The 24518-nt window shown below is 41.9% G+C and overlaps 3 protein-coding genes across 6 annotated transcripts in view; 2 read left to right on the top strand and 1 right to left on the bottom strand.

The window, feature by feature from the left end:
• The window catches only part of nid2a (nidogen 2a (osteonidogen)), a 103315-nt gene extending 102740 nt beyond the window's left edge, over positions 1-575 (top strand). For all 3 annotated transcript variants that reach the window (XM_035752794.1, XM_052497092.1, XM_052497091.1), the window contains one exon: positions 85-575. The gene's annotated coding sequence lies outside the window, so the exon portion shown is untranslated. The remainder of the gene's footprint in view (positions 1-84) is intronic.
• Positions 471-10333, bottom strand: rtraf (RNA transcription, translation and transport factor). 2 transcript variants are annotated; one of them, XM_035752797.2, is made up of 8 exons: positions 10044-10333; positions 9228-9352; positions 7992-8091; positions 7412-7489; positions 6607-6695; positions 6252-6320; positions 4254-4302; positions 471-982 (listed from the first exon to the last, which is right to left on the bottom strand). In XM_035752797.2, the coding sequence occupies exons 1-8, from the start codon at positions 10102-10104 to the stop codon at positions 828-830; spliced, it is 726 nt and encodes a 241-aa protein (XP_035608690.2). In that variant the 5' UTR covers positions 10105-10333; the 3' UTR covers positions 471-827. The 2 variants fall into 2 exon arrangements, with proteins under 2 accessions (XP_035608690.2, XP_052353053.1); XM_052497093.1 differs by having other exon boundaries at positions 7412-7497; positions 7991-8091.
• On the top strand, positions 10133-24518 carry LOC118368580 (matrilin-3-like). The gene is made up of 4 exons (XM_035752795.1): positions 10133-10251; positions 14819-14971; positions 15634-16203; positions 24268-24518. Exons 2-4 carry the CDS (start codon positions 14878-14880, stop codon positions 24516-24518), a joined length of 915 nt encoding a protein of 304 aa, XP_035608688.1. The 5' UTR covers positions 10133-10251; positions 14819-14877.

Raw genomic sequence — 24518 nt, forward strand, 5'->3', positions numbered from 1 at the left:
TTTTTTTTTTTAGCTGTGTGGTGTAGCCATCAAGGATGTCTGCTATCCTTCCTGTGGCCCTAATGTGGTTGTCATCTGTTGCAGGGAGACAATGATAGAGACAATCGTGTTTATGGTGCTATTTGGCAGGCTTGCCCGTGAGAACCCTTCCGTCGTACACTGCTAAAGAGACGGCGAAAGAAGACTCACGATGGAGCAAGTATTCCACCAACCACAGCAAATTTACAAAACACCAACTGCGACAACCCCCCCCTCCCCGCAAAAAAAGTTTTGTACATTTGTTTTATACCTCATTTCTTACTTTCTACTGTATTTTTGTATGTGACTTTTTAAAGAAAGCCAAAGAAAATAGCTTTAAAATAAGATCTTTGAGCCACAAGTCCTGTTATAACTGTCAATGTGTATTGAATGAACACACAGCAATGCAGTATGAGTATTCTGTGAACTAATAAGAATTGTCTTCTCAAATATCTGTTTTACCATATTTTTTTTAATCCTTTTTTATAAGATGTGATATTTATAACAATAAAATGTGATTCAGGACTTAAACAGAAATGGGTCATTTCAGCAAAGAATCTGAGAACTTACCATTTCTTATTAAAAAAAAATCAAAAAATCATTCATTTTCATAAAAAAAAAAAAAAAAAAGGCTCCCCCCCTCCAAAACAAGACAATTTAATTCCAGTCGTCCCAGCTCCTTATCAAAAAGGGGGAGGCGAAAATAGAATAAGAACAGGGTCCTGGGAACATGTATAGTTTGTGTGACTGGTACAGACTGCGTGTGTTGGGAGTTATAGGGTAGAGGTCAAGGGTTCAGGCAGGCCAGGTCATCTGCCGACCTTGCCCAGGCGGTGGTCTGTCTTGGGGTCTGCGATGATGGCCTGGACAGCTACGATAGCCTCGTTGATCCGGGTCTGCAGGTCTCGCAGCTCCTCAATGTGGAGCAGACGCAGGATCTGAGCCGCCTCGTTCAGGGTAGCGTCTGCAGAGAAAGGAGCAGCACACCGTTTGGAGGCAGTGTTCCAGGACATGAGATTATGCTCAGTCAATGATCAAGGATGCATGCAATCATGCTTTTGTATTCCCTAGGTTCTAAATGCTGTGTAAAAAAAAAAGCCATTTGTAGTGACCCGAAAAGAAAAAAAAACTTCCATACATACACTACCGTTGTTCAAAAGCTTGGGGTCACTTAGAAAAGCATTTTTTTTTTTGTCCATCAAATTGATCAGAAATACAGTGTAGGTTCATGTTGTGAATCACTATCGTAGCTGGAAAAAGCTGATTTAAAAAATGGAATATCTACATTTATCAGCAACCATCACTCCTGTTTCCCAATGGCAGGTTGTGTTAGCTAAAAAGTTGTTTCTGGCCATTTTGAGCCTGTAATCAAACCCACAAATGCTGATGCTCCAGATACTCAACTAGTCTAAAGAAAGAGTTTTATTTCTTTAGTCACCAGTTTTCAGCGGTGCTAACGTAATTGGAAAAGGGTTCTGTCATGATCAATTAGCCTTTTAAAATGATAAACTTGGATTAGCTAACAACGTGCCATTGGAACACAAGGACTGATGGTTGCTGATAATGGGCCTCTGTACGCCTATGTAGATAATCCATTCAGGAAATATAAACTCAGCAAAACCAAGAAACATCCTCACTCAACTGCATTTGTGTGTCAATATTTGTATGAACATAAAATTCAACAGACACACTGAGCAAGTTCCACAGAGATGTGACTAACAGAAATGGAATGTGTCCCTGAACAAAGGGGGGTCAAAATCAAAAGTAGTCAGTATCTGATGTGGCCACCAGCTGCATTAAGTACTGCAGTGCATCTCCTCATGGACTGCACCAGATTTGTCAGTTCTTGCTGTGAGATGTTACCCCACTCTTCCACCAAGGCACCTGCAAGTTCACATACATTTCTGTGGGGGGGGTGGTGTCTTGCCCTAGCCCTCACCCTCTAACCCAACAGGTCCCAGACGTGCCCAATGGGATTGAGATCCGGGCTCTTCACTGGCCCTGGCAGAACACTGACATTCCGGTCTTGCATGAAATCACACACAGAACGAGCAGTATAGCTGGTGGCATTGTCATGCTGGAGGGTCATGCCAGGATGAGCCTACAGGAAAGGGTACCACGAGGGAGGAGGATGTCTTCCCTGTAATGCACAGCGTTGAGATAACTTGTCATTGCAGGCACAGTTCGATGATGCAGTGACACACCGCCCCAGACCATGACAGAACCTCCACCTCCAAAAATCGAACCCGCTCCAGAGTACAGGCCTCTGTGTAATGCTCATTCCTTTGACAAATGCAAATCTGACCACCACGACTCGTCAGTGAAGAGCACTTTTTGCCAGTCCTGTCTGGTCCAGCAACGGTTGGTTTGTGCCTGTAGACAACGTTGTTGCCGGTGATGTCTGGTGAGGACCTGCCTTACAACAGGCCTACAAGCCCTTAGTCCAGCCTCTCTCAGCACTGATGGAGGGATTGTGCGTTCCTGGTGTAACTCGGGCAGTTGTTGCGCAGGTGTGATGTTCGATGTACCGATCCTGTGCAGGTGTTATGCGAGGACGATCAGCTGTCCTGTCCCCCTGTAGCTCTGTCTTAGGCGTCTCAGTACGGACATTGCAATTTATTTATTGCCCTGGCCACATCTGCTGTCCTCGTGCCTCCTTGCAGCATGACGAATGGCACATTCACACAGATGAGCAGGGACCCTGGGCATCTTTCTTTTGGTGTTTTTCAGAGTCAGTAGAAAGGCCTCTTCAGTGTCCTAAGTTTTCATAACTGACCACCATCTGTAAACTGTTAGTGTCTGAACGATCGTTCCACAGGTGCATGTTCATTAATTGTTTATGGTTCATTGAACAAGCATAGGAAACAGTGTTTAAACCCTTTACAATTTAGACATTTGGATTTTTACGAATTATCTTTGAAAGATGGGGTCCTGAAAAATCAGCCATTTCCAGCAACAAGTTATTTACAACATTAACAATGTCTATACTGTATTTCTGATCAATTTGATAGAACCCCCAAAAAATAAAAGAGCATTACTTTCAAAAACAAGGACATTTCTAAGTGATCCAGACCTTTTGAACGGTATTGTACACACCTCTCTGCAAGTACGTACAACTCCTGCACTGACACAGCTTGCTTATGTTGACATGACAGGCCACTTCAAACAGTGGTTCACAGGAAAATGTCACTCGTCTCCACTGACACATTCCATGTCGTTTTCTTTGCCCGGATGCATCTCCAACAGATCTGGATCAGATCTCGACTATGTGATGGCCCTAGCAATCCTACATCAACAGTAGTCAAGATAAATTCCATTCCTATTCTGTCAATCATATCAATAGGACAGAACGGGTTTGCCATTGTGCCCTAGGGGGCAGCCTAGCTGGGCTGTTAGCTCCTGCAAATGTATTGTTAATTTTATTATGTTGTTTTAGGAAGATAGCGATCACACAAATCTCGTGATCTGAAATCGTATTTTCAATGATAAATCGATTATTAGATTGATTGCACTGCTAGCTTGCTTTACAGCAAGCTTTGTCAATGCAGTTTTGATTTGGGGAGCTCATGCCGGGGATGTCCTCTTGAGGTGTCGGACAGCTTGGACAGACTGTGTTGAATCGTGTCGCTGTAATGGAAGCCTGCTACATTGGGACTGGGAGACAATTCAGCCTGGAGAACACCACTGGAGATTACTCAGACTGAGGAGGTACGGGATGCGATTCAACTCAGCGAGGGTGGCTAAGCAGTGGAAAGATTTGCAAGACGGAGCCAGGCTACTCCCAAGTGGTCGCAACCAACGTGGTTTGGACAGTGAAGAAAGCTGGCTGGCTAGTTCTGCAAGCTATTCTCAAGGAGAGCAACCACTTATCTGGAGGACTATTCAAATGTGTTATGTTTTAGTCTTTGCAGTATTTAATTATTTGGGCCATATTTACTGCAATTCAGCTTTTGGCTGTGATTGTGTAACATGTTTGAAGAGGACCACAATGGAAATACGTTTTTTACTTAAATGCATTGTATCCTCATGTTTGTATTTCGTTTTATAAATTGTCAAATAAAAATGTGTAGAGACTTAATCGTCTTGGGCACAACAGGGAATTGACAGCGTAAGCATTTGCAGTTACAGAAGTACTTCAAAATGTAATTTAGGGACTAGTCCCTTTGAGGATAATACACTGCCGTTTGAAATGTGTCCATGTGCATTACTTAAAATACTCGACTGCGAGCACTCACCTCCAGTATCAAAGCCGAGGATGTGTTTGTCCAAGGCCACGGGGAGACCCTTGAGGCAAAAACAGGAAGAGACATCACAGCAATTAGGGACACAGGAAGTGCCAATATACAGCCGTCCTCTTAAAATAGCGTAGCCTCGGAGATGACTTCCAGACCACTGCACACAGGCCTTAACCATCACACTGAGGATCTATGTACAGTGCCTTGCAAAAGTATTCATCCCCCTTGGCGTTATTCCTATTTTGTTGCATTACAACCTAAATAGATTTTTATTTGGATTTCATATAATGGACATACACAAAAAAGTCAAAAATTGGTGAAGTGAAATGAAAAAAACATGTTTAAAAGAGAATTCTAAAAAATAAAATAAAACTGAAAAGTGGTGGGTGCATATGTTTTCACCCCCTTTGCTATGAAGCCCCTAAATAAGATCTGGTGCAACCAAATACCTTCAGAAGTCACATAGTTAAATAAAGTCCACCTGTGTGTAATCTAAATATCACATGACTAATCTCATATACATACACACACCTGTTCTGAAAGGCCCCAGAGTCTGCAACGCCACTAAACAAGCGGCACCATGAAGACCAAGGAGCTCTCCAAATAGGTCAGGGACAAAGTTGTGGAGAAGTACAGATCAGGGTTGGGTTATAAAACAAATCTGAAACTTTGAACATTCCACAGAGCACCATTAAATCCATTATTGAAAAAAATAAATGGAAAGAATATGGCACCACAAACCTGCCAAGAGAGGGCCACCCACCAAAACTCACAGACCGGGCAAGGAGGGCATTAAATCAGAGAGGCAACAAAGAGACCAAAGATAACCCTAAAGGAGTTACAAAGCTCCACAGCGGAGATTGGAGTATCTGTCCACAGGACCACATTAAACTGTACACTCCACAGTGCTGGGCTTTACGGAAGCGTGGCCAGAAAAAAGCCATTGCTTAAACAAAAAAAACAAGCAAACACATTTGGTGTTCACCAAAGGGCATGTGGGAGACTCCCCAAACATATGGAAGGTACTCTTTTTGGTCATCAAGGAAACCCAACACCTCATCACCCGAGAACTTCATGTTCAATGTTTTTCCCCCCATCGGCAGGGACTGGAAAAGTAGTCAGAATTGAAGGTATGATGGATGGCACTAAATACAGGGAAATTCTTGAAAAAAAACCTGTTTCAGTCTTCCAGATTTGAGACTGGGATGGAGGTTCACCTTCCAGCAGGACAATGATCCTAAGCATACTGCTAAAGCAACACTTGAGTGGTTTAAGGGGAAACATTTAAATGTCTTGGAATGGCCTAGTCAAAGCCCAGACCTCAATCCAATTGAGAATCTGTGGTATGACTGAAAGATTGCTGTACACCAGCGGAACCCATCCAACGTGAAGGAGCCGGAGCAGTTTTGCCTTGAAGAATCGGCAAAGAATCCCAGTGGCGAGAAGTGACAAGATTATAGAGACATACCCCAAGAGACTTGCAGCTTTAATTGCTGCAAAAGATGGCTCTACAAAGTATTGACTTTGGGGGGGTGAATAGTTTTGCATGCTCAATTTCAGTTTGTCTTTTTTGTTTGTTTCACAATTTTTTATTTTGCATCTTCAAAGTGGTAGGCATGTTATGTAAATCAAATGATACACACAAAAAAAAAATTCAGGTTGTAAGGCAACAAAATTGGAAAAATGCCAAGGGGTGTGAATACTTTCACAAGCCACTGTGTCAAGTGTCTCAGAGTAGGAGTGCCCCCACCCCTGTCAATATAATTTTATTCATTGCGATTTAAAAAAGGCTAAACTGATCCTAACCAGTACTCAGATGTTTTGTACACTTGAGTGTGCTTGCCTTGTGCAAATGGTCCCAAAAATACAAAACCCATCCTGTTTGGACCCAGTTCTGAAATATTGTAGGCATTCTTTCAGATCACGTTTTAAAACCTTTGTCATTTTGAAGAGGCCTAAATGTGTAGGCGAGAGGGCGGATCTGCCTCAGTATCTCACCTCTTTAGACTGCCTGGCCTTGGCTATAGCCTCTGGGGTTAGCCTCTCTTGGATGAGGATCCTTATAGCCTGTTGGACAAGTAGAATAACCACACCATTGCTACCAAATCTGCACAGGGTCATTATTTACAACATGGTCATAAGAACTGAGTAACACAGTATAGCGCCAATCCGAACTGGCTCTGATATTTTCATTTTACATTGTCCTGTCCAGCAAGGTTCCAGTAACTATGGTGGGTGCGTAACTAGGCCATCGCACTACTGCTAGGCACAGCTTGGCTCAGTAGTGTGAAAAGGGCCTTACTACATTTGTCCCACTTCATAGACATGGTGATTGATGACTGCTGGTTCTCACCTTCAGCATGACCAGGTAGTCGTCGTGACGCTGGATCTTCAGCATGTTAGCCAGGCCCATCACGCCAGCCTTAAAATCTGGGTTGTTGCCTTGCGGAGCAAGAAGGGAACACACCCAGTCACCTTAACACTATACATATCTACCCCTACCACTCCAGTATTCCTGCACATTGTGAATATGGTATTCGCACGGACCCTGTACATTCAGTAGCTTACTTTCTTGTGTTCTTCTCATTTCTATTCCTTGTGCGTTTGTGTTCTACTTTACTTTATAGTACTACAGATATTGATTACTGTATTGTTGTGAAATAGTTAGTCACTGTATTTGTGCAAGTGACAATAAAACTTTAAACACTTATTTTCAATACAGTATGGTCCTGTTGACATTCATAATGTCAGCTGGAGTCACAACTGTCCCTGTTGGTTTGATTCTCATCTTGTTTTGCATGGTAATCAAACAAAAGATAACCATATGTAATCACTGGGAATAAACCATCTTCAAGGGAAGTTGAGCCTAAGCAGACCAGGTAGGTAATAATGAGCATAAAGCAAAGGGGCCTACGCTAGAAGAGTAGCTAGTGAAAGGCACCACATGAGCCTGAGGTATCCAATGTTTCTAGTCACCACTGTCAGCCTCTACATTCCCATAGCAGTGAGAGGTTGCTGTGTGCAATGATGATTTTATCACAAAACATGAGGGACAGAGGAAGAGGAGTGAAGAGAGGATGAGAGAGATGAGTAGAGGGATAAGGGGAGAGAGGAGGATAGGCATTTAGAGGAATAGATGAAAGAGTGGTTAAGCTCACTGTCCAGATGGATGAGTGGATCCGAGGGTTTCTCCGCCTTGGTGGCCGTGGCTGGCGGACAGTTCTTGTACTTCTCAACTGGGGAGCCAGTGGGACACACAACATCCAGAAAGTGACCACTTAGTCCATGCCCCCCACTTATTACATACTACTTAACTGCTTTTACAACAAAATACTTGCTTTAATAGTGTGTAAACTCAGTCATTTAACACTCCTGGACACTAACAGTGTATGGCAACAGAGGGTGGAACCACAATTAGATTATCCCTCTAACCACTAGGCAGCATTGGACTAGTAACCAAAAGGTTGCAAGATCGAATCCCCGAGCTGACAAGGTACAAATCTGTTAACCCACTGCCTTCATTGTAAATAAGAATTTGTTCTTAACTGACTTGCCTAGTAAAATAAAGGTCAAATAAATGACCCCTTGTGGTGGAGCAGTCAAAGTTAAAGTTGCCACTGTTAATACAATGCTACCATCTAGTGGCCGACATTCAAAGTACCGAATCACACCTAGGAAAATAACGCTAGTCCCTTCAATAAATCAAGAGATATAAGGAGTAAATGGATGGTACAGTACCATTGTCTCCATACTCAAACCGAACTGCTAGACCCAGCAACCAGTCCACCGACTCCTGTCTCTCTTGGACACTGAATGGGCAGTTTACATCTTGAAGATACTACGTAGAAAACAGAAAATCAAGCTCATGTTCAGAAGGGAGAAAACTTGTCACAGTGTGCCTTACAGAATATGACCCAGGGTACTTTGAATACAAGATTCCTGAGACCATAACCGTGATACAATCTTCTTCAAAATTGTTTACTCCATCGGAGTGGTGTCGTTACTAGCTCGCACCAGGTAGCTCTTTAATTCAGAGCTTGTGTATTCATCAGCGCTCACCGTAAAACTAAAAAAAGCATTTATTGGACAAATGCACGTAGGTCCCTCCCTGTTTGCTTGCATTTGGTTCCTATTGAATACACCGCAGGTGAGACATGGCTGACCAATTGTTTTCAAATGCCGCCATTCACATTTCATGAAAAAAAAAAATGGTAGTATCTCCTTGAGCAGCATGCCTTACCTAGAGGAACCTTACTGTCCAGACTCATCACACTGGGGAACTATTCAAGCCTGGAGACAAAGGTTTCTGATGTAAGCGCTGACATGTGCTATGTCTCAAGAGTCTTCACTCATCCAGTTCTCCCCTCGCCACTTTCTTAAAAATGGCAGTTGGTAGCAAGAGGAATCATGGAGAGGGTGCTTCCTGGACAGAAAACAGGGTGGTAACTTCACAACCCCAATGGAGGTTCTCCAATGAAAAAGAGAGCGTCACAGCTATGGAGACCAGTGATTAGGCCGGTAAATCGGATTGCTTTCAGCATTCTAGGATGATTAGGTCTACAGACTAATCCTGGGGCGTGTTCAGCAGGACGTTTTGGAATGTTCAGATAGAAATATGTCATGTAGAACAAACATTCATGTCTACTCTATTCATGGGATTTCCATCTGCAACACTTGACACCATTTGGCCTTGGACTGGCTCTATTGTTTTGCCTGTGATGTAAACAGTTAGGGAAGAGGTTGAGAACAGATCCTCCTAGATACGCTGATAAAGTGGAAAAAGACCCAGTTCAGTAAGGAGACCATTATGAAACATGGAGATGCTACGTGAACAATAATTTAAAAAAACAAGATTTTCGTTTTCCATCGCAACTGTGTTACAGTGCGCCCTACTGAACACAATCCAGGTTGTAATTTCTCAGATGTAATATGAACAGACCTTTGACTGACCCTGCAGCAAGTCTTGCTGCTCACCTGCTCAAAGGACTTGGGCCATTCCGAGCTGGGGATATTTCTCAGGTTGCCCCGGTCTTCAATTTTGTAGTGTCTGATTTTCTGGTCTTCCAGCCACACAATGAAATTCCTGAACTCTGTCTCGTCTGTGCAAAGCAGAACATGAAGACAGTAACACAATAACTAGATGCACAAATAGTGGTAATAATAGATTTCCTGTGTTAAATTATAGGCTGTGTTATAACTGGGGAGCCAGTGGGAATAATATGCGTTATGTAATAGGACAAAGATAAAGCACTCACATTTATTTTTGAACCGGCAGAAATTCGCATAAGAAAATTCTGTAAAATGTCTATGACAATTCACTTGTAATATACCAACAAGGAATATAGAGAGTATCACTTTCAGATGCCACCAATAGCCTAGCTAAAGTTAGCTAATTATCTAACATTACCTAGTTGCGTTCTCCATCTCCACTGCCTCGCTGGCACTGCTGTTAGTAAACGAGCTATGCTAGTTAGCCAACTATCTGGCTTAGCTAGCTCCCAAAAAGCTAGTTAGCTTTGCAAATGCACAAAACCTGGACCACCTAACAAGACTCACAGGTTAATAATGTTATATTATTAAACACAGCTTAGATAAACAAAACATGCATACATATTACAGACATGGCTGTATCGAAATGTTTTAGACTAGAGTAACATCAAAAGACGGTACGGTAACAACTAACGTTAGCTAGCTAGATGCTACGTATTCTGAGCATGGCCATGGGTGGCTCTGAAATTGCACGTCATTCACTTGCAGATAGCTTGTTTATCGTGGTTTTGTTATAGCTACCGTTGCAGTCAAATCCAGCGGGGTTATGGTAATCCAACGCTGTCAGTTTTCTTCGAAACATTTTGTCAAGTGGTTCTACCTTTATAGGTCACAAACAGTGGAACTCCTAGCAGAGACGCACAGAGTTCTTCTGTGGGTTTTATGGCGGACTTACAACCCAACAAGGTGCATTGCCGCCACCAACTGGACGGGTTGAAACCAAAATAAGGTAAAAAGAAAATCCATACATTTTATTTAACCTGGCAAGTCAATTAAGAACAAATTCTTATTTACAAATAACGGCCTACCCCGCCCAAACCCTTCACCACGACGACGCTAGATTGTGCGCTGCCCAATGGGACTCCCAATCAGGCTGTTGTGATAAAGCATGGAATTGAACCAGGGTCTGTAGTGACACTGAGATGCAGTGCCTTGGACCGCTGCGCCACTTGGGAGCCCCCATACATGATAGGGAAACTAACACCTAAATTTAAAAAAATATTACATTGACAAAACAAAATTAAACTCCCACTTCTTTCTTCTTTCAATTCTCCATATGTGCCTTCTCAGGTTCTAGGGCCTGAGAGGGTGCTACGGCTTGTGATAATATTCCATATAACTCCTTCGCAGAGAAATCTTTCAGCCCCAGGAACCGCTCTGCCACTTCCACAATGATTTCTATCTTCCTGAGAGAAAGTTTCTCTCCACCTTGGCAGTGTAATTTATCACCACAGCTATAAAGGTCACCTTCTTAACCTTTAAAATGTCAGGATCCAGCTGGTGAAAGGCAACCCCTGCAGCCTGCAGTGAATATCTATCCACCACTATGGACTCTTCAAGTGCACCATTCAAACCCTCAACCCTTTTATTAACAGCTGCTGCATATGATATGCTCTGGATAGCGCTGACTTTGGGCATTCGAAAGATGTGGCTTCGTGGTTCCCACCACAATTGCAACACTTTTATAAGAACAACTACCTGGTTAAATAAAGGTGAAATAAAAAACAGTTGTGGTGGAGGTCAAGTATACCTATGGTGCAAGGGACCTTACCATTGAAGAGGCAGTGAAGTCGAAGGATTTCTATATCAAGTAGGGAGGGTCTTACCGCCTCCTTGAAGACCATCCTTACTGGCACCAGGTCCAAGGTCAGCTCCATATCACTGGAAGGGACACCTGCTTCTTGGTTGTGTGGACCACCAAAGCCTCCATCACTATCCTGATCTTGAGTGATGACCTCTGACAGGCTCATATTGCTCCTCCTATCAGTACCTGTTTTCAGGGAAGCAAATTGTCCAGAAATATGCTACCGGTCAAAAGTTTTAGAACACCTACTCATTCAAGGGTTTTCTTTATTTGTAACTTTTTTTCTACATTGTACAATAATATTAAAGACATAAAAACTATGAAATAACACATATGGAATCATATAGGAACCAAAAAAAGTGTTTAAAAATCAAATTGTAAATTTGAGATTCTTCAAATTAGCCACCCTTTGCCTTGATGACAGCTTTGCACACTCGTGTCATTCTCTCAACTAGCTTCATGAGGTAATCACCTGGAATGCATTTCAATTAACAGGTGTGCCTTCTTAAGAGTTAATTTGTGGAATTTCTTTCCTTCTTTGCGTTTCAGCCAATAAGTTGTGTTGTGACAAGGTATGGGGGTATACAGAAGACAGCCCTACTTGGTAAAAGCTCAAATAAGCAAAGAGAAACGACAGTCCATCATTACTTTAAGACACAACTGTCAGTCAATATGGAAAATGTCAAGAACTTTGAAAGTTTCTTCAAGTTCAGTCGCAAAAACCATCAAGCGCTATGATTAAACTGGCTCTCATGAGGACTGCCACAGGAAAGGAAGACCCAGAGTTACCTCTGCTGCAGAGGATAAGTTCATTAGAGTTACTAGCCTCAGAAATTGCTGCCCAAATAAATGCTTCAAAGTTCATGTAACAGACACTTCTCAACATCAACTGTTCAGAGGAGACTGCGCGAATCAAACCTTCATGGTCGAATTGCTGCAAAGAAACCACTACTAAAGGACACCAATAATAAGAAGAGACTTGCTTGGGCCAAGAAACACGAACAATAGACATTAGACTGGTGAAAGTTGTCCTTTGATCTGAAGAGTCCAAATTTGCTCAAAGCAGCCAACTAAAGTAATGTAGTTTACATAAGTTTGATCACAAAGGCTGGTCTGAGTGCATCTCCTCACAGTTTCATTCAGTAGTACAAGACAATTCAAATGTCATTTTATCACAGTGGGAATTTATATCTGAGATGGTTAAATGATGTCTTACCCCAGAGTGTAAGAGAGAGTACATCACTTCCAGCACATCTCCTTGCTGAGGGTGGCGTTGATCAAGCACTGCTTCTGCTGGGGTGAGCCTGACGTTCTGCATGTCACGCCGCATGTCTAAAATAGGGGGGAAAGGGGACATAAAGTAAAAATGTCCATGCATCTACCAATTCAATGTTTTACACAATATTGTATCATATTTGATAGGCATGTCAGATAGAAATAAGTCACGGGCTGGATCCAGCCACACACACACACACACACACGGCAGCAACTTAATTTATGTCGTTTAGAAGGATAATCATCCAAGTTAACTTCAGAGAGTAGGCATTCCCTATGGGAAATATGCAAATACATGCTGAAACAGGACAATAGGCTTTGCCAAACCTCCTTCCTTGTTCTACCCACTGAAGGGAGAGTCAAGGTACAAAGTGTTTCACTGATACACCTCATCACTGTAGGAACCAGTTGTTCCACATTGTATTGCCATGCCTTATGATGCATCTGACAGACACCTTTATGAACACAGATCAGACCTGCATCGGCTCAAATACTGCAATGATTGAGCTTGTCTGTCACAATGGAACCAAATGAATTGTCCCAAAAGTGCAAACCGGTTGAGTGAATCCAGAGAGTAAAAATCACAGACCACCTGGGGTGGACTGACGGTTTCACCATTGTTCTTATCTCATTTAAAGTCTTGGGGATTGTCATCACCCTTCTGGTGGCCATTTTGTTTGCCCGTGGCCAGAGGCTACTTCTGCTTCCTGGAAATGCTTCCCCTGCTGGCCTGCTTTTGCTGTATCCGTTTTTCTTGGGGCAGCCAACGTAGACCACCTGCCAGGTCAGTCTCCCTCTCTTTGGCATGGCCTTCACTCTCTGCATCTCCTGGATCCTGGCCAGCCTTCTCCAGATCTTTGTGGGCTTCACCTTTGACCTGAGGGATCAATTATCAATGACAAGAATGCCAGCAGAAACATAATCTGAAAACACTACAAACAGAAAATCGGTCACCAGTAATAGAGATTGGAAGCATGGAACTTTGCATAAAACAATATGCAAAAAAAATGGTATCTATTAGCATTAACATTAACATTGGATGCTTTTTTGTAACAAAGTAATTGAGTTTCTAATGACAACTCTTTTATGAACCTGTATACTGAAACTCCAACAAACTAGTAATCTAAACTAAGCAAATATTAATGATATAAATATTAATGATATAGGCCTCATCAATTGTAGTTGTGTTAGATGTGTATTAGATTGAATTGAGAATAAAACTGATCACACCAATAAGCTTGCATGTGCTTTTATGTAACGCTAGAGGTCGCACTTTGCGTGAACAATTAAAACAAAATTACGTCCCTTTTCTCCTCCAGAACGACATCACATAGCCACTGTTCGGGTCGCACAAACCAACCCAAAACGTGTGTAATGCTTTCTTCTCACCTCTGGATTGGACGACCTTCTCCCACGCATTTAGCCTGGTGATGGCTAAATATGCCCCCAGAGAGCAAATGTTTGTATTCATGGTTTAGTATTCTGAATTGCTTCTTGAGAAGTAGCTTACCTAAGAGAACCAACTGCCACAGGATGTTAATCGGAGGACTCGTCTGTTGCATGTCGTTGCTCGCTATGGAGGTCCAAGGAACATACCGACTTCATGGAGGATACCATCCTCGGCAGCATCACGCAGACAGCCCTATCATGCCACCGCAAACATTTCAGCGGAGCATTCAACAGCAACAACCGTTTCAGAGTGCTCCACAAGGACAGCAACAAATTGGAAATGTTCAGCAACCAGCTCAGTTGTCTAAGAATCAAAAAACGATTGATTTGGGAGGTTGGTTCATTTTCGTACAATGTAGGCTATTTTGTAATAGTACGCACATTTATTTTCCTTTAAGTTTTATTGCTCTTCATGACTTTACATTTGAGATAATTTGGCATTGGCGTATTATAAAAGTTCTGAAATTTAAGCGGGTATTGGCCAATCCTCGGTTATTACAGAATAAAGGCAGATATTCATTTTTTACTGTAAATAAACTTTCTTATCTTGCCATACAATTGCATACATTTTGAAATTCGTTAGCTGGAAAATGTTAACCAAATAGCACACCAAAGGAAGGACTGGTGTCAATGTGTACTCAAACCTTTGGGCTAGGCTATATTAAACGTTATGACTTATTTCCATACAATAATGGATTTATGAAGCACTTTTCCAGGAGTTCAGAACACTTTACGTTGTGTGAAATTGAGAAACAACCGACTGTATGTTGGTAGCTTAGTAGCTGCAATAAGCATAAACAAATGCTGATGGATAATAGTCTCAATTGCTAGCAGACAGACTCTCGCTGATGCTTAAAGCTAATAACAGCAGGCTAATGTACTTCACACCATCCCCATGTAAGTCATAGGCCTCTTATTGCACTTGAGGCAAACAAAATAACCATTGCTCTACTACTTCTCCCTCTTCCTCCATCATGGTGGCCCAAAGTACATGACAATAATTACAGGTTTAATAGCTATCACCAGCCACCCGGGAAATGGCCAGTCATGTACCTCCGGCCCACAGCACCACCCCCTCCACTTGAACAGCCGGTCAGTACCCCAAGCGGCACCACCACTCCCATCATCAGTGCTGACACAGGTAGAATACTTTAGGCAAAAAACAAAAACCTCCTTTTGATTGAATCCCTCATGGACTGATTGGTTTCTGGGTATAAATTTGAATCGGAACCCCCCTCTTCTGTTGGTGTTTTTATGTGGTTTTCTTCCTTTATTTTCTTCCTTTTACAATCTCTTTGTCCTGGGATTGAGCAGATGCTGTCATATAAGTCACTATCCGGTAGTTTTTTCCTCCTCTGCAGGTGAATCCTGGGAGAAGTAAACATGAACCTTCTATTTGGTTTACTATATTACATTGAAATTGGTTTGGTGTCCATGTTTACTTTCTTCGGAAATGTTCAGAATCTTCTCTCACTAAGCTTTCTCACTAAGCTTTCATCCACTTTTTCTTCAGACTTCTTAAAACTGTTATTTTTACTGCTGTTTGTAGTATTATTGCCATGTGTGCTGAAGCATAAATGGTTGCCCGCTTAAAACTAACGCTCCCATGCAATCTATTTGAAATAGTAGCACCTAGTAAACTCACCAGTAAAACATATCAAGCTGACTTGCTAAAACCCTCAGTAACTCCAGACCTGAATGTGAAGCCTGAATGTGTTTGATATACAGTAGATATGAAAGTGTGTAGAGAGAACCATTCCACACTGGGTGGTAAAAACCAATGTCACAATTTTCCCTCCGCAGGAACCCACTGCAAAAGCCGGCCCCTCGACCTGGTGTTCATTATCGACAGTTCACGTAGTGTGCGCCCCACAGAATTTGAGAAGGTCAAAATCTTCCTGGCTGACATGGTCGACACCCTCGATGTTGGCTCGGATGCCACGCGGGTGGCCGTCGTGAACTACGCTAGCACAGTGAAGATCGAGTTCCTTCTCAAGACGCACTTCGACAAGGCAGGCCTGAAGGCAGCGCTGGCCCGCATCAAATCTCTAGCTGCTGGTACAATGACTGGCCTGGCTATCAAGACGGCCATGGAGGAGACCTTCACTGAGGAGTCAGGCTCCCGGCTAGCTAACAAGAACATTGCCAAGGTGGCCATCATCGTAACCGATGGACGTCCCCAGGACACGGTGGAGGAGGTGGCCGCGGCAGCGAGGGTGGCAGGCATCGAGATCTACGCAGTGGGGGTGGACAGGGCGGACATGAAGTCCCTGCGTCTCATGGCCAGTCTGCCCCTGGATGAACACGTGTTCTACGTGGAGACCTACGGCGTCATTGAGAAGCTCACGTCCAAGTTCAGGGAAACCCTGTGTGGTAAGAGAGTGAGGCAATTTTTTATTTATTTTTCATCTGTATTTAAGCAGGGAGTCATGCTGAGACCATGGTTTCTTTTGCAGATGAACCCTGCATGAAAACATCAATAAACAACAATTACACTATACATACAGTACCAGTCAAAAGTTTGGCCATACCTACTCATTCCAGAGTTTTTTTTACTATTTTCTATAGTGAAGACATCAAAATTATGAAGTAACACATATGGAATCATGTAGTAACCAAAAAAAGTGGAAAACAAATCTAAATATATGTATTTTGTAGGACAGCTTTGCACATTCTTGGCATTCTCTCAACAAGCTTCATGAGGTAGTCACACAGAATGCATTTCAATTATCAGGTGTGCCTTGTTAAAAGTTCAGTTGTGGAATTTCTTTCTTAATGCGTTTAAGCCAATCAGTTGTGTTATGACATGGTAGGGGTGGTATACAGAAGATAGCCCTATTTGGTAAAAGACCAAGTCCATATTATGGTAAGAACAGCTCAAATAAGGCAAGAGAAATGACAGTCCATTATTTTAAGACATGACGATCAGTCAATATGGAACATTTCAAGAACTTTGAAAGTTTCTTCAAGTGCAGTCACAAAAACCATCCTCCTCCATGCTTCACGGTGGGAACCACACATGAATAGATCATCGGTTCACCTACTCTGTGTCTCACAAAGACACTGTGTTTGGAACCAAAAATCTCCAATTTGGACTCATCAGACCAAAGGACAGATTTATTGGCCCAAGCAAGTATCTTCTTTTTATTGGTGTCCTTTAGTAGGGATTTCTTTTCAGCAATTTGACCATGAAAGCTGATTCACGCAGTCTCCTCTGAACAGTCGATGTTGAGATGTGTCTGTTACTTGAACTCTGTGAAGCATTTATTTGGGCTGCAATTTCTGAGGCTGGTAACTCTAATGAACTCTAACTAACTCTGGGTCTTCCTTTCCTGTGGCAGTCCTCATGAGAACCAGTTTCATCATAGTGCTTGATGGTTTTTGCGACTGCACTAGAAGAAACTTTCAAAATTCTTGAAATGTTCCGTATTGACTAACCTTCATGCTTTCAACTCCTCCAACTTGAAGGACTTTTGGAGATCGACAGGCTAAGTCATGTTGTGTCCTCCTATAACATGGGTGTACAATCCCTTAAGGACCAAAGTCCAGCTGATTTGTGTGTCTTCCTTGACACCTACTTGATCAACTATTGTTATTGATCACCCAGGAAGTACACATATCTGGTTTCTCAGGTCGAAACTAGTTGTTGGTTAAAAATCAAGAATGCAAACCAGCAGATGAGAACTGGTGTTGTGCACCTGTACCCAAAAAACATTGATTCATGTGTTAGGTACGCAAATCATAGAATAATAATTATGTCAACATTTAATGTGTAACAGCAGTCTTTGATTAGATTCCGTATGATAACCCTCAACTGACCAATTAGAAAGTAATTGGTAATTTACATGAGTCCAAAACGGATTATTCCTGTTCACGATGATGATGTTGTCAGACTAAGCCAATCAGCTGTGAGGATGTTTGTTTACAGGTGTGAATGCCTGTGCTTTGGGACATGACTGCAACCACATATGTGTCAAGAACAACCACAACTCGAAACCTACAGATCCGGGATCAAACTCGGATCTGTAGTTACGCCTCAAGCACTGCACTGCACTGCCTTAGACCGCTCAGGAGATCCTAACACCATTTTGAGTGTAACATTTCAGAAGTTGTAAAACTCTAAAATGACTCCAAATATCTTCCCCTCCAAATGTAAAGCCAGTTGTCCCCCCCCCACTCAAGTGTTTTATATGAATGCATGTTTCCTCATTCCATAGCTCTGTAATCCTTAGACGTAGGTTACTTTCTAAATGCAATCAAATCAAATCAAATTGTATTAGTCACATGCACCTTACGGTAAAATGCTTACTTACAGTGCCTTGTATTAATCCCCCTTGGCGTGTTTCCTATTTTGTTGCATTACAACCTGTAATTTAAATTTATTTTTATTTGGATTTCATGTAATGGACATACACAAAATAGTCCAAATTGGTGAAGTTAAAAACTACTTCTAAATTTTAAAAAAAAGAAAGGAAACTGTAAAGTGGTGCATGCATATGTATTCACCCCCTTTGCGATGAAGCCCTTAAATAACATCTGGTGCAACCAATTACCTTCAGAAGTCACATAATAAAGTCCACCTGTGTGCAATCTAAGTGTCACATGATCTGTCACATGATCTCAGTATATATACACCTGTTCTGAAAGGCCCCAGTCTGCAACACCACTAATCAAGGGCCACCACCAAGCAAGCAGCACCATGAAGACCAAGGAGCTCTCCAACCAGGTCAGGGACAATGTTGTGGAGAAGTACAGATCAGGGTTGGGTTATTAAAAAAAATATCAGAAACTTTGAACATCCCATGCAGCACCGTTAAATCCATTGTTAAAAATGGAAAGAATATGGCACAACAACAAACCTGCCAAGAGAGGGCCGCCCACCAAAACTCACGGACCAGGCAAGGAGGGAATTAATCAGAAAGGCAACGAAGAGACCAAAGATAACCCTGAAGGAGCTCAAAAGCTCCACAGCTGAGATTGGAGTATCTGTCCATAGAACCACTTTAAGCCGTACACTCCACAGAGCTGTGCTTTATGGAAGAGTGGCCAGATAAAAGCCATTGCTTGAAGAAAAAAAAGCAAACACGTTTGGGGAGTCTCCGACATGCTTTTTGGTGAAAACCAAACATATGGAAGAAGGTACTCTGGTCAGATGAGACTAAAATGTAGCTTTTTGGCCATCAAGGAACAACGCTATGTCTGGCGCAAACCCAACACCTCTCATCACCCAGAGAACACCATCCCCACAGTGAAGCATGGTGGTGGCAGCATTATGCTGTGAGGATGTTTTTCTTTGGCAGGGACTGGGAAACTGGTCAGAAGGAATGATGGATGACGCTAAATACAGGGAAATTCTTGAGAGAAACCTGTTTCAGTCTTCCAGAGATTTGAGACTGGGACGGTACCCCAAGAGACTTTCAGCTGTAATTGCTGCAAAAGGCGGCTCTAAAAAGTATTGACTTTGTTGGGGTGAATAATTATGCACGCTCAAGTTTTGTTTATTTGTCTTATTTCTTGTTTGTTTCACAATAAAGAATATTTTGCGTCTTCAAAGTGGTAGTCATGTTGTGTAAATCTCAACCCCCCAAAAATCCATTTTAATTCCAGGTTGTAAGGCAAGAAAATCTGAAAAATGCCAAGGTGGTGAATACTATCGCAAGCCACAGTACGAGCCCTAACCAACAATACAGTTAGAAAAATATGGATAAGAAAAATCCATTAAAGGAAAAAGTCATTAAAGAGCAGCAGTAAAATAACAATAGCGAGATTATATACAGTGGGGTTCCCGGTACCGAGTCAATGTTCCGGGGGCACCGGTTAGTTGAGGTAATATGTAGGTGGAGTTATTAAAGTCACTATGTATAGATGATGACAACAGAGAGTAGCAGCAGTGTAAAAGAGGGGGGAGCAGTGCAAATAGTCTGGGTAGCCATTTGATTAGATGTTCAGGAGTCATGGCTTGGAGGTAGAAGCTGTTTAGAAGTCTCTTGGACCTTGACTTTGTGCTCTGGTACCGGTTGCCGTGTGGTAGTAGAGAGAACAGCATATGACTAGGGTGGCTGGAGTCTATGACCATTTTTAGGGCCTTCCTCTGACACCCTCTGACACCGCCTGGTATATAGGTCCTGTATGGCAGGAAGCTTGGCCCCAGTGATGTACTGGGCCGTTGGCACTACCCTCTGTAGTGCCTTGCGGTCGGAGGCCGAGCAGTTGCCATACCAGGCAGTCTTGCAACCAGTCAGAATGCTCTCGATGGTGTAGCTGTAGAACCTTTTGAGGATCTGAAGACCCATGCCAAAACTTTTCAGTCTCCTGAGAGGGGGAATAGGTTTTGTTGTGCCCTCTTCACGACTGTCTTGGTGTGCTTGGACCATGTTAGTTTGTTGGTGATGTGGACGCCAAGGAACTTGAATCTCTCAAGCTGCTCTACTGCAGCCCCGTCAATGAGAATGTGGAAGTGCTCGGTTCTCTTTTTCCTGTAGTCCACAATCCGTTACAGTTAGTAGTCAGTCACCTGTCCAAAATTGTAATCAGTAACGTAACTTTTAGATGACCCAAACTCAGTAACGTAATCTGATTACATTCAGTTACTTTCCCCTTAAGAGGCATTTGAAGAATAAAGAAATGTATGTTACCAATTGAACAACATATATTGCAGGATAAATCAATGTTAAAGTTTACATAGCTGGCCATACACTACCGGTCAAATGTTTTAGAACACTTACTCATTCAAGGGTTTTTCTTTATTTTGTACTATTTTCTACATTGTAGAATAATAGTGAAGACATAAAAACTATGAAATAGCATATATGGAATCCTGTAGTAACCAAATCAAAATATATTTTCAATTTGAGATTCTTCAAAAAGCCACCCTTTACCTTGATGACAGCTTTGCACACTCTTGGCATTCTCTCATTCAGCTTCATGAGGTAGTCATCTGGAATGCAATTCAATTAACAGGTGTGCCTTAAAAGTTTTGTAGAATTGCTTTCCTTCGTGAGTTTTAGCCAATCAGTTGTGTTGTGACAAGTTATGGGGGTATACAGAAGACAGCCCTATTTGGTAACAGACCAAGTCCATATTATGGCGAGAACAGCTCAAATAAGCAAAGAGAAACGACAGTCCATCATTACATGAAGGTCAGCCAATATATGTAAAATGTCAAGAACTTTGAAAGTTTCTTCAAGTGCAGTCGCAAAAAAAATAAGTGTTATGATGAAACTGTCTCTCATGAGTACCGCCACAGGAATGAAAGTCCCAGAGTAACCTCTGCTGCAGAGGATAAGATCATTCGAGTTACCATCCTCAGAAATTGCAGCCCAAATACATGCTTCACAGAGTTAATACAGAGATTGTGTGAATCAGGAATTCATGGTCGAATTGCTGTTAAGAAAACACTACTAAAGGACACCAATAATGAGAATAGACATGATTTGGCCAAGAAACATGGGCAAAGGACATTTGACTGGTGGAAGTATGTCCCGGTGGAAAAATAGTCTGGAGTCCAAATTTGAGATTTTTAGTTCCAACCGCCGTGTCTTTGTGAGATGCGATGTTGGTGAGCGGATGATCTCCGCATGTGTATTTCCCACTGTAAAGCATGGAGGAGGAGGTGTTATGGTGTGGGGGTGCTTTGATGGTGACACTGTCTGTGATTTATTTAGAATTCAAGGCACACTTAACCATCATGGCTACCACAGCATTCTGCAGCCATACTCCATCCCGTCTGGTTTGCTCTTAGTGGGACTATCATTTTTTTTCAACAGGACAATGACCCAACACACCTTCAGGCTGTGTAAGGGCTATTTTACCAAGAAGGAGAGTGACGGAGTGCTGCATCAGATGACCTGGCCTCCACAATCCTCCGACCTCAACCAATTTCAGATGGTTGGGCTGACACAGAGTGAAGGAAAAGCAGCCAACAAGTGCTCACTCCTACTCTATGCTTTATTATTATTTACGTGAGCATGACCTCAAAACTAAGGACTTATTAGACAGCCCTACTCTGTTGTTTGTGATTTTGTTGTCATGGACGACTGATTGGGCTCATGGAATGGCATGCTTTGAGCACTACTGAAAAGTGCTTTTACATGTGAAATATTAATGCCATGTGCTGCATTTGCTGTAGGCCTATTGTTTTCTTTTTTTGTTGGTGTTCTTTGATATCTTGATCATATACAGCTGTTTAAAAGGGCAAATCCACAAATGGAAACAATAACAAAACTGTCGCCCCGCCTATGTTTTGGTAAAAAGCTGAGGGATGGGCCTGGAGAAATGTAACCCGCTCTCAGATTAATAGACAGAGCTATGGATGCAAGGACTGACCATCCATGATATCACAATTATTGTTTTGACCATGTTATGAAGCTATACAGTGTTTGTTTATATTTACAATGTTTACAAATATTGGAGAAAAACTAACTTATATTTTGGGTTGAAGTTGAACAAAGCTCATAAGGCATTTACAAGTTATATTCTTCTATATATATATATATATATATATATATATCCATTGATTCTTGAAGAATATAACGTATAAATCAACCGACACACTCCATGAAAACCATATATATAATTTATACATCCAAAAATTGATGTAACAACTACAGATTGCCAATTTAAGTCTATCAAAAGTGTGCAAATTTGAGCATGTGTCCATTAGGCCTATGGATTTTTTTTTTATCAGCCTGAATTAGATTGAGCAATAAAAGCCACACTTATTTCCCACAGGTTTGGATACACACTACGCATTTTTCATTGGGTGTCCACTGGTTTCAAAAACAATGATTGATAGACAGCTTAAACTTCTTGAATTCAACCATTATTGGGTTCAAATACACATTTTATATTTGTGAACAGCCATCCACAACAATCACAATCCGTAAGGCAAAATAGCAAAATGAGAGAGCAGAAGTGTGAATCACATCGATGCACTATGTACATATCAATGATAAGTGATATCCTTATCGCCATAGACTACACCACTACTGTCATCCTTACCTCCAAGCGTTTATTCAAGTTGGGTAATCTTTGGATGTCGACAGCAGTCGTATCATTTTTTCGCAAACATCCTTTCAGAATTTAAAAGTAACCCTTGAAGTAATCATCTCGTTTTTCAAAAGTATCTGTTGTCTGATTACAATATTTTTTGCTGGTAACGTAATGGATTACAGTTACCTGTTTTTGTAATCCATTACATGTAATCCATTACTCCCCAACCCTGCATCTACCCTACCTCAGTTTTGGGTTTGTCTAAGTGACCCTTGTCCGGTCTTCCTATCTTTCCACAGGTGTGGAGATATACACAGTCGGTGAGGTTAAAACAGAGGACATAGAGCTCCAGGAGATAGCCTCTGTGCCCCACAGCCAGCATTACTTTCACTTGGCCAACTTTAGCACCATCGACTCCATAGCTCACACCTTAAAGGGCAAGTTGTGCCAAAGTAAGGAAGAAGGAAATGGATGAGCATAGGGAGGTACAGCATGAGCTAGCTGCTAGCGGAACAGGATTTAGACACAGAAAAAGGACACAAAGGAGCTCGGCCATCTGACTTGTTTTTGGCCTCATGCGTTTGTTGAACCGATGCCTGGTTATCTCAAATTCCATGCCTTCACCTATGGTTTGCTTCAAATCTTCGGGAGACCTTGAAAATCGAAGTATATGAACTATTAAATGATGGGTGTAGAAAGTTCAGGGAGTGTTTTAATAAATAAAAGAAACATTGACCATGAAACACAAACAACGCACTGACATGAAAACAGAGTCAATAACACCTAAGGAAAGAACCAAGGGTTGTGACAGATATAGGGAAGATAATCAAGGAGGTGATGGAGTCCAGGTGAGTGTCATGAGGCACAGGTGTGCGAGACGATGGTGGCAGGTGTGCGGGATAATCAGCAACGTGATGACCTAGAGGCTGGAGAGGGAGTATATGTGACAATGGGTTTGTGTTATGATGAACAAGTGCTTGAATGAATGGCTGGCCCACCGCCTTGGTTAAAGCCTTAAAGTGATTGTTAACCTTTTGCAAAACCCAATTGATTTACCACTGACTTCCCCTCAAAAAGCACTTGACACCACTTGACTGTATGCAATGTCTGTATTTGTAGTATTGACTTTACATTAAGTCAACTAGTTGTCACACTTTTCATTAAGTTGCTCCAAATCCACGTAGTAAAAGGCAATTATAATATTTGGTAGCAATTTGTAACTCCACAATTTGTTTCCTTGTAACCAATATGGAAAAGGGTTTTAATAGATTCCTAGGTGTGGATGCAGTGTCACGTTATTACACTTTACTGTGTAATACTGAGTAGCCTATCAACTTGTTAGCTATAACTTGTTTAAAATGGGAACTGGAGTTACTTAATGTACATATCTATATAGAAATGTACAATTGATTCATGATTCACTTCTGCCACTGATGTCTCTTTCAGAGGATGCGAATGAGATGAGTGGGAATAAGCTGAGTGAAAACGCATGCATGTGTGAGGCTCAGATTGCCTTCCAGATGAAGATGCAGTTCACCATACAGGAGCTGACCAGCAAATATATCCTTTTACCTCACCATTGTTTTATAATGGGTGGTATTTATTTATGTAGCAATTTTACAAGACCTCAAAGCCACTACAACCAGCTGCAATGTTGTACATACAGTATGTCTGCCAGTGGTGTAGCACAGTTCTGA

This window comes from Oncorhynchus keta, chromosome 35 (genome assembly GCF_023373465.1).
Source record: "Oncorhynchus keta strain PuntledgeMale-10-30-2019 chromosome 35, Oket_V2, whole genome shotgun sequence".
NCBI classification, from domain to species: domain Eukaryota; kingdom Metazoa; phylum Chordata; class Actinopteri; order Salmoniformes; family Salmonidae; genus Oncorhynchus; species Oncorhynchus keta.

What these genes read in the sequence shown, in the direction of transcription:
- rtraf (XM_052497093.1), bottom strand. Translation starts at nt 10,104, where the DNA reads ATGTTTCGAAGAAAACTGACAGCGTTGGATTACCATAACCCCGCTGGA. An exon ending in TCCACTCATCCATCTGGACA is followed by an intron (nt 6,696 to 7,411) that starts GTGAGCTTAACC and finishes TTGCTCCGCAAG; the next exon opens with GCAACAACCCAGATTTTAAG. An exon ending in AGGCCAGGCAGTCTAAAGAG is followed by an intron (nt 4,303 to 6,251) that starts GTGAGATACTGA and finishes TTTTGCCTCAAG; the next exon opens with GGTCTCCCCGTGGCCTTGGA.
- LOC118368580 (XM_035752795.1), top strand. Translation starts at nt 14,878, where the DNA reads ATGTACCTCCGGCCCACAGCACCACCCCCTCCACTTGAACAGCCGGTC. An exon ending in CATCATCAGTGCTGACACAG is followed by an intron (nt 14,972 to 15,633) that starts GTAGAATACTTT and finishes TTCCCTCCGCAG; the next exon opens with GAACCCACTGCAAAAGCCGG. An exon ending in GTTCAGGGAAACCCTGTGTG is followed by an intron (nt 16,204 to 24,267) that starts GTAAGAGAGTGA and finishes TGTCTCTTTCAG; the next exon opens with AGGATGCGAATGAGATGAGT.